Genomic DNA, 10,221 nt, shown 5'->3' with positions numbered 1-10,221 from the left:
TGAGGCCTTGTCAAGTCCTGCTATTGCTTAGGTCATTGTTGTACAGCTTCACAAGTCAGTCAGGTGGTAGATTTATATCAAGTAGTTCATACTAACTACCCAGACCTTGTATTTTGATTTTTGTGGTTATATTTTAACAATAAAATCGGTTTGAAAATACTTGAGAGATGGTTGGAACTCTCGTTAAGTTACGATAGATTTTGCACTTGGGACTTTCTTAAGAATTTTTGTGAAAACGACTTTTATCGTAAGTTTTCACTTAAGATAAGAATATGTCGTAAGATGCTACAGATTATTGTTCTACTCCCCCGTTTCCCATTTGATAATTCCGAATCAGTACATTTATAAGCTTTCAGATACATTGTCTTGAGGCTCAATCAATCAAGATAAATAAACAACTGAACCCTCATGGTGTTTTTATTCTTAGTAGACCTTTTACATAAAAAAAACCCATTTATTTCATTTATATTATTTATTTCTTCCATAAAAAAAGTTAATTCATAAACAGAAAGACGTGTAACTCTGAGATAATTTGGAGATCTGTCACGAACGATAACTCAATAATAAATGCTTTCGTCATCCAATTTACATGTAAAAGCTGGATATCATCTACATTATTCTACAGTATAAACATCATTATGACACTGATTAATTCCTTAACACTCGGGAAGTGCTAATCACAAAATCATCACATTTGTTTGAAAATGCAAAAGAAATCTGGGTAAAAATATGATTGAAAAGGGCCTAAATTATCTCATCTCCAGGTACATGTACAAACGTGAGAAAAATTGTATCGCTTCTGACACAAAACAGAATAAATAAGACATATATCTGGAAAAAATAAAGGGGTGGATTCCAGTTTACTCCTGGTGTTTCACATATAAATAAAATATTATATCACAGGGTTAGACTACAAGCTTTAACAACAGCACGTTATAGGACTATTCTGTACTAATCTGTTGTGGCGAGTATTTCTATGACATTGTGCCTAAACTAAATAACAAAAAAGACTGACTTTCCCATAGAAGAAAAAAATAAAAAGAATATATTTTTTGCCACATCTTAATAACTTAATATGTTTCTATTCCGATAAAAACTTAAAAATCGTTGTTTTCCATTCTGAAAAATATAAATTTAGCAATCATCCATCATATATATTTGTTCAAGTTTATTATTAAATAACAATCAACACAAATGACAAAGTACAAAAATATAGCGATAAGCATGAAATCCACATAAAAATCTCATATTTCTCTTTGTTATGGTAAGTGAGATTCATTCCATATTATATTGACAATCTTGTTAAATTCTAACAATGCTGTTTAAACGAATTGCGTTTCCTTCATGTGCCTTTTTAAAGTCTTGTGTCTTTAGTTTAGGATAAAAACAACTGAATTAAACGGCACCCTTTCAATCCTCACCACAGCACATTGTGCACGCACAGCAAGAGCAGCACGTGCACAATCCGCAGCAGCCCTTGGGTTTCTTCTTCTCTTTGGGCGGGACCTGATTGGTCGTGAAGGTGAGAAACACTTGTTCTAGTGTGGTCTGGTGGACGGAGTAATCCTCCAGTCCCAGCCTCGACTTCGCCTCCTCCATGGCGCCGAACACCGTGGACAGCGACACGGTGGCGTCCGGAATTTGGAAGTGGACATATCCATGATGGTCGTCGAATATCTCGCTGTCCTTGAACCTCTCCTTAATGAAGTTCTTGAGCTCTCTTGAGTCGGTATTGTCAGCTGATAGTCGGACAATCAGAGTGTATCCATTCCCGAATTTGTTCTTCAGATGTTGTGGACTCCCCAGACAGACAAACTGACCGTTAACCATGATGACTAAGCGTGTACACAGGGCGTCACATTCCTCCATACTGCAATGCAAAGAAAATGTAAAAATAAGTGTTCACATAATAGTTTTAGTCATCTTCACGATGCCTAGGCTCTGTGACAAAAGTCGCCATCATTTAAAAGTGGCATTAGCTATTTTTTTAAAATCATTTTTATCTTTTTATTATTTCTTACCCTAGCCCTAACCCTAACCTAGGTTTTGAACTGAAAAACAATCAAAAACAGTTTGTAAACAAAAATGATTTTTTTTTTGTTATTTGTGACTTAATACCTAAAATAAATATCAAAAATTAATCTTTAGAAGATCCTTCACCTCACCAAAGACTATATATCATTTATGTATCTGATCTCACAAAAAAGATCTGATGTACTGTAAGTCACTGGAAAAAGGCAGATTATCGAGTGATATATGTAATATGTGATATAATACACTGAAAAAATATCAAAAGTAGGTGGAAAAGTGATATTCTTGAGCTCAGCGCAGATTTTATCCTCTTACTGAACCTTTCTATGAAAAAGATACTTCATCGTCGGTTTTTTATCAAGAACTTTTTTAGTTAACCTCAAGCATGACATTTAGAAAAAGAAATTCGTCAAGGGTTTGTATAAAAAACCAAATAATAAAAAACTTTTACATTGTGAAAATAGTCTTTTGTAAGCTCAAAATTAAACTGTGTAATATCCTCCCTTAAGTTAACGGTAGTATACAATAATAGGCTATTGAGTCTTACCTATGTGATGTTAAGATTAGAGTTCTTCCACTTTCGCGGACCTGTGAGAGAACATTCCACAATTGGCGCCGTGCTCCAGGATCCATCCCTGTGGTTGGCTCGTCAAGAAATATAAAGGGGGGATCTCCAATCAGGGAGATTGCTGTACTTAGTTTTCTCTTGTTACCACCACTGGATCATACAGTATATTTATAATACATTACCAAGTAAAAAATCAATCAACAACATTTCTTTGAATTTTTAACAATAGTTGCTATATGGATATATTTATATCTATATGTTAATAAATAGTGTGTTTTTAGCCTGGTATGCCAATGGGTAGACATTACATGTCTAAAAGAATAACATACATGCAAGAAAATCACATGTTTTACATCTGTAACCCTTAGAATGTTCTGTGTGTCTGTATTATCCTCCTTCAAGAAATTAATGTTTGTTCTAATAATGTCAAAAATTACTGACAATGTTCTAACCTGTATGACAAAGCACTAACGTGTGAGTCAATTCTCTGACATGTATGTCTTATAATGCTCTTATCTGCACACTAGTATTCTGACAATTATCTACTCCAATGGTCTGATACTACTCGTACCTGTATGTTCCACATTGTCTGTCCGCATACTTCTCCAGCATTAAAACTTTGATCAGTTCCATTACAACACGATCTATATACTGCTCCTGAACTCCCCGCAGGCGTGCAAACATAAAGAGGATCTCTCTTCCGGTCATCTGATCAATCAATGCGTCGAATTGTGGGCAGTACCCGAGATTCTGTTGGACCTGTGAACACAGTAAATGTAAGTATTGCAGTACAGAGAGATTTCACGCAAAAGATAAAAAGATTCCGTAGTTAATTCAATAAGGAGTTCTTTATTACCTCTTTGATATGATTCTTTACGTCGTATTTGTTTAGGTAGGCGTTCCCGCCGGTAACAATTTCATCCCCAGTCATCATCTTAAAGGTGGTCGTTTTTCCTGCACCATTCTGTCCAAGTAAACCAAAGCATTCCTGTCGAGGAATTCCGATGCTGACCCCCTTCACCGCTCGGAAATTCCCGTAGTTTTTCGCAAGGTTCTTCAGCACCAAGGCATCTGTCTCCTGTAGCTTTGATATGTCTGTTGCGTTGATCCTTTTCCGTTCATTCTTGACGTCATCGTCCTCTGTTTCGTCACTTCCCATAGACTCCTCGGAGAACACCTGGGCCGTGTGTTGTTTTCCTCTTAATTTATACATCACCCAGTAGAAGAAGTTAAGTTCTGCTAGTGTGACCAGGAGGAGGTAGACGGCGCCTTGTATGACCATCAGTAGGACGTATTTCCCGATCCCAGGGTAAGTCATGCTGAGGTAGTCAAGGACGAATCTCAGACAGCTGGTACCACACTTATCTAAAAGATACGTCAAAGTCAGTGATGACTTAATAATAAAGTTACGTCATAATCTCAGACAGCGGGTACCACACTTATCTAAAAGACACGTCACAGTCATTGATGACTTAATAATAAAGTTACGTCATAATCTCAGACAGCGGGTACCACACTTATCTAAAAGACACGTCACAGTCATTGATGACTTAATGATAAAGTTACGCCATAATCTCAGACAGCGGGTCCCACACTTATCTAAAAGACACGTCACAGTCGGTGATGACTTAATAATAAAGTTACGTCATAATCTCAGACAGTGGGTCCCACACTTATCTAAAAGATACGTCACAGTCATTGATGACTTAATGATAAAGAAACGTGCAAAATAAAGAAACATAAAATCTTTCCCCGTCTCATCTGTTTGATTTGTAAAATAATTAAATTGTTTTTGTAGATAGCAAGCGGAATATGGGAAGACATATTTATAACACTAAACTAATTATTAAGTTTAATTCAAATATTTCTCTTTGTTTATTCCCCCTTTTTTTAAATTTCAATAAAATTCTTTATTTGTTAACCTCAAAATAAAACAGTTTTCATCAATTTCTATTCAATTTATTTAATAATGTGTTACAGAAGACATTACGTTTCATAAAATTTATATACGTAAAAATTTTCCATTTTGTTTTGTAAAGAAATTTACATCTTAGACAGGCTGTAAAATTTGAGATGGAAAAAAATTGGTGATAAAGTATTGTTCTTTTCATATCTATTAATTTACCACAAAATTAAAACCAATCTAAGTAGCTCACCCATGCAACAACTTCCGGTCTCCAGGGCGGGAATTTGACACGTGAGCTGGTAGTTACTGCTCTCGCACGTGTTTATGTATTGGTAGTTGGTATAAATGTTCATGATGCTGGAACCCAGATTATAGTGCGGGAAAATAAGGGCAAAGATCCAGTCCAACTGAAGAGCAATGTTTTGTGTTCCAAAGGTGGGGAACATCAGTAAAAACACGGCCAGTGTCGTTGCTAGACCTGGAAACACCGAAGTAATGCAGTGCAGATTAAACATGGTGAAAGCTAGTCATATAGCAAGTTACTAGTTCAAAGACGCAATCAATTATATGCAAGTATTTTTGAAGCTACATTTTTGGCAAAGGATAGAGAGTTCTTATTCATTGGAGTTTTGTTGATGTCGCTAATCTTGAATATGCTTTTCGTGTCAATCTTTAATACTTACTCAGATTACTTGTGAGGTTTATTTAATTTTAGCTCACCTGTCAGAATGTTTAACATTGTGATGGTCACCATCCCTGTAGCCGGGGTCTTAAACAGGTAATGGAGGACGTACGTGTAGGGAAGGGAGGCCCAGCCGAATAGAACATACACCAACAGGATCAGGCTGATTCGGGATGGCTCGCCCAGGAAATAAGCGTCAGGCCGGAAGGCCGCGAAGCAGACGACCATCAAAATGGCGGGAATAAGGTAGTTGATATAATCCCATACAAAATTGGCAAGCCAGTAAGTCAGGGAACTCAGACCACTAACCTACGGAGAATTAACTCGTAATTTATATTACTGCAGTTCATTAAAAATATGATATTTGAAGGCGTATATAAAGGTTTTCAGCGAATATGAGTTTTTAAAAGAGTAGTTTTTTGAAAGAGTAATTTCACTTAGGAAATTTGTTTAAGGGTGAGCTATAAAGATTTACCTTTTGTAGATGTTTTGCGCCAGACACGCGCTCCTTGATCAGGAACAAGATGAAACTTGTAGTCAAGAATGAGACACCAAACAGAATGACAAACGCAATGGAGAACCCGCTTCCGGCGGTTCCCGCCGCTCTCTGGCTGTTGTCGTCCAAGCTGCGCTTGAATGGGTGATTGTCTGTCTGTATACCCATCGCACCGGTTCCATAATGTTTGAGACTGGCATCCAGGGTGAAGGCCAGCGCTATGGCGGGGCTGTGGAAGGGATCTCCATTGAAATAAGTGGTTGTGTTAGGATTACTATCGTCTAGACCCACGATGTACCTCTTACTGTACACCGACATACCCAACTGGAGAGAATAATAACAGTGTTCTGATGAAAGCCTAGCATGGCCTGGATTACTGTGTTTAATTTAATTTGTATTTTAGTTTACATATTTTAATTTTACATAAGAAATTGAAAGAGATAAGATGTGTAAATTAGTTATTGAAAATATCAACAATCTTTCCTTAGGACACAATTTGTTAAACTAAACTCGAATGATGTTTTCCTTCGGCATGTTTATTGCATGAACAATACATTTGAATATATTATCTTACTATTAACAAGGTCAGGGAAACTTCAATTACCTCTTTCATTTTGTCTATGACGTATCTATCATATGACGCCGCCGAGGTCGCGTCCTCTGTCGACGTAAACAAGTCCTTGTACTTGGCGGCAATAATGTTGGCAGGGTTGTTGTAGATCGTCACGGGGTTCTCAAAATTGGCCAGATTGAGGGGTAAGGCCGGCTCCTCCGAGAACTCTGTGGCGTTCATCTCGATGACGAGGGCAAGGATCGTGAAGATGACCGGAAGTGCCAGCTGCACAAACGTCACGACTCGATTTCGCCAGGAATGTATAGCTTTTTTGATAATCATACTTTTAAATTGCTGAAATGTAAGTGCCATTCCACCATTCTTCTTTATTTCCTTATTAAACTCTGAATAAACAAATAACTGAACTTTAATTAAACAAATATTTTTTTTTTTATCTAATCTAATCCAATAATCATTATCCTATAAAGATTAATATCTAATAATTCATACAGTCATTCCCATATAATTCATACATTTACCAAGTCCATAGTATTGAAAAACGAATTTAAGAGCAATGATATAATTTTGTGTTTGATTGATAAAGTAAACATCCTTTGTTAATAAAATGAAATTTTACACGTTAATCTTTCTTCGTTTAGTTTTTATGGCTATTCCAACTCACCACATGCAAGAACTCCGTAACGGAGGTTATAACTCAGAAAAAGCAGCTGTAAAGTTTTTAAAGTCTTTGTTCATGTTTTAATTTTTATTGAACTTCGAAGCTTTATCAATATACTACTAAATTATGACAGAAGAAATTCTGAACTGCAAACATAAAAAATATTTACTAAATATGTGTAAATCCAGATAACGGAATTTTTGGACAATAAAATAAACACTATTTTCCAGTAAGAATATTGCCAAGCAAACAGATTATTACATTACTTGCATCACTTGATTTGAAAAATAAAAGGATATATCTTGAAAATTAAAGACCTTATCTAATTATAAATTGACCACTTTTTAAAGAAAAGTTGATATGCAAATTGCTCTAAAATTGTAACGGAGGTTACACAAACTCGTTTTGAAGATTAAGAGATAAAAATACTTTGTAAAACGTGTCAAACACACTTTAAAAAGAATGTTTTTACACAATTAAGAGAAGAACTAAACAGTTTTCCCCTCTTTTTTAGAGCAATTTACCAAAAAGTGTGTTTCGTTAGGGAGGTTATTCTGAATATTTACAAAAAGAGTAAACCGAATTTTAGACTTCCTATTGGCTTTACAAACTTATGTCGCTCAGCATTATTAAGGATCTATCAACTTAATCAAATATTTATTAATATATTATTGTCTTTTTAACTGCAAATGTGAAAGTGAAGATTTAAACTTCTATAACCTCCGTTACAAAATATACAGCCTTCGTTTCGAACAATCGGTCTGAATGCGTTAAACCTAATTGTGAATTTAAATAAAAAACAGTTAGAAAACAATATTTATTTGTAAAAAAAGGATAAAAAATATTTGTATTAACGTTTTTTAGGCAAATACATTTAAATTAAAAAAAAAAAACAACAAATAATTGTAACCTCCGTTACGAAATACCTTACTGAAACTTGTAATAATGAAGTGATTTATTGAATCATTGTGAAGTGACTGTCACACATCAACATAATTTTTCATGAAAACTTATTCAATATATCATAATATATGAAAAATTCACTTAAAAACACAAAAATCCATTTTTTGCAGAAAAACCCAACCTCCGTAACATCGCTGGTTTTACGTATAAACGAGTATAATTTTCCTGTACACCGCTGATAGTTCACATAAGGGTGACCTTTTTGTGCCCATACACATTACGGAATATTAGACATTTGCAAAACGAAAAAAAAACACTATCATTTTTTATTTGTAATATGCAAAAAACATCTAAATTAAGGCCATTTTTACCATAATATTTTCAAAAATACCTTTATTTTATGCTTTAAACGCATTATGATTTTTATATTCCAATTTGTTGTCAACTTAAAGAGTAAACTTCCAGCATTATCTGGTAGATTTAAACACCTGAAATGATGCACACGTCAGATTTTGTTGAATTTCCGTTACGGAGGTTAGAGGTTACGGAGGTTAGAACCATTAATAATTTCTTTATTTCTGAATTGTTGTTTAACTTTCCTTACATTTGTTTTTTGTTTACTAGACATACCCACTGGTGTCAATCAACTGCATTGAAATAGTACTTCACATAGCCTCTGTTTCTTCACAATCACCGTCACGTAGGTTAGGTTCTTATATGCGACATTATAAAAAATCCATATTTTTAAAAATTTTGAACACGGTTTTATTGATTTGCCTAAAAAAAGATTCTGTGCTAACGTTTTAACATATATTAGACACAAAAACACAGTTTCAGCTGTACTAACGATATATTGTATTATCTTAAAAAATATTCAAACAATGTTACGGTAGGTTAGGTGAAATTTGGCGACAGCGATGATCAAAGGTTTGTTTAAAAATCGTTATTCGTTTATCAATGAAAGTTTCATTTATTTGATTTTGACATGTTTCTTCATTAATTAAAACAATTTTTGTTTGTTTAGAACAAAATGCGACCAGGTAATGCACATTCAGACTGCAAAATATACTATGGCGACATCGCCTTTTACACAATTCCGGGCTTCCTTTTGTGTAAATACTCGGAGAAAAAATATCAAAAAATATACCAGCTAATGTTTTTTTGTGTGACAAAATATGTTAACATAAAGGGTCAAGGAATAATTTGAATATCAGTAACCATAGCTTTGAAATGTATTGGCGACATAGCGTTTTTTCATTTGTATGAATTATACGGGAATGACTGCATAGTCTGATCCTCTGTGGGCCAAGGCATTCTCAAACAAGGGAGCCACTAAAAATACTATCCTAAATTTAGTCTATTTTGCATTACAACATGTCTTTGCATTTTCATCATCATGAATAAGAATATTAGGTAAGATTTTTGGCGTCTCCAATTCCTTGGTCACAATGTGATACGTAAGAGATTTTTGTTTATAATTAAATCAATACAGTCATGTGTCCCAGCTCCATTTCATAATAAATATTAAATATTATGCCATTATAGCAAGAAGTTTTTATCAGCCCAAAAAGAAAGGAAGGATATGGAGATAACGAACATTACTCAATATCAAACTCCATAAAACAATACAAAATAGGAGCAGAGCCACACGGATGAATACATATTTTTTTTTATTGCAAGCTCAATGAAATCAAGTTCAAGAATCCAACACTTACAGTGAAGTCAAAGATTCAATCGTCTGTAAAATGTTAAATTATTAAATAAATCTCCCAACTTGCAGAAAGCAGAGCTTTTGTAAAGATTTATAGAAAGCTATTCTAATTTGGGTCTAGCTGCCTGTTTTCTTTAACATATTTTAAAATACAACATCAAAAATTTGACTAAAGATTGAGCTGTTTTGATATCCTGGGACAAGCCAGGTATTTTGTGAATGTTCCATCATGGGATGCTTTTTACAGACCAGCCTTTGTACTTCCTGGGTCAAGGACGAGATGAACATATTAAGGTACCTGTGTACTTGGATAAGCTGACGTCACCGTTCGTCTTCGCCTCCCCATTCACCTCTTTCACTTCCCCATTCATCTCCCCATTGACCGTAACTCTGACGTCAGTCATGGGAATTTTGTCGCCCTCTTCATGTACAAAGGCTAGGTTGTGTTGAGATTGCTGAATCGTGTGCGCCTGCGCATTCAGTCTTTCCGCCTCTTCTTCGACGTCCTCTTGACCACTTTCTCCGACTCTTATGAAGAGAAACAATGTCATAAATAAGCTACATTCTGCGAACTGTGCTAATTTTCTTTGTTGGCTTTACAAATTCTTTTTTGTACTTAATTAATATTAACCTAGATTGCAATGTTTAATAAGACGAAAAGTCGTGCATCAATATTTTAGCAACTTTTTTAA

At 34.8% G+C, this 10,221-nt stretch overlaps 1 protein-coding gene across 1 annotated transcript; it reads right to left on the bottom strand.

Annotated features, from left to right (window-relative positions):
* Nucleotides 1-459: 459 nt before the first annotated feature.
* On the bottom strand, nucleotides 460-10,080 carry LOC134249439 (phospholipid-transporting ATPase ABCA3-like). Its single transcript, XM_062731789.1, has 9 exons — nucleotides 9,828-10,080; nucleotides 6,288-6,640; nucleotides 5,663-6,007; nucleotides 5,226-5,496; nucleotides 4,756-4,983; nucleotides 3,456-3,964; nucleotides 3,171-3,358; nucleotides 2,579-2,749; nucleotides 460-1,870 (listed from the first exon to the last, which is right to left on the bottom strand). Exons 1-9 carry the CDS (start codon nucleotides 10,078-10,080, stop codon nucleotides 1,411-1,413), a joined length of 2,778 nt encoding a protein of 925 aa, XP_062587773.1. The 3' UTR covers nucleotides 460-1,410.
* Between the last annotated feature and the right edge of the window lie 141 nt (nucleotides 10,081-10,221).

This window comes from Saccostrea cucullata, unplaced genomic scaffold, assembly GCF_032062105.1.
Source record: "Saccostrea cucullata isolate Sc308-1 unplaced genomic scaffold, CSIRO_AGI_Scuc_v1 ctg17520, whole genome shotgun sequence".
Lineage (NCBI taxonomy): Eukaryota > Metazoa > Mollusca > Bivalvia > Ostreida > Ostreidae > Saccostrea > Saccostrea cuccullata.
The sequence above is the reverse complement of the archived record's forward strand: the minus strand, read 5'-3'. Positions and strand labels throughout refer to the sequence as shown.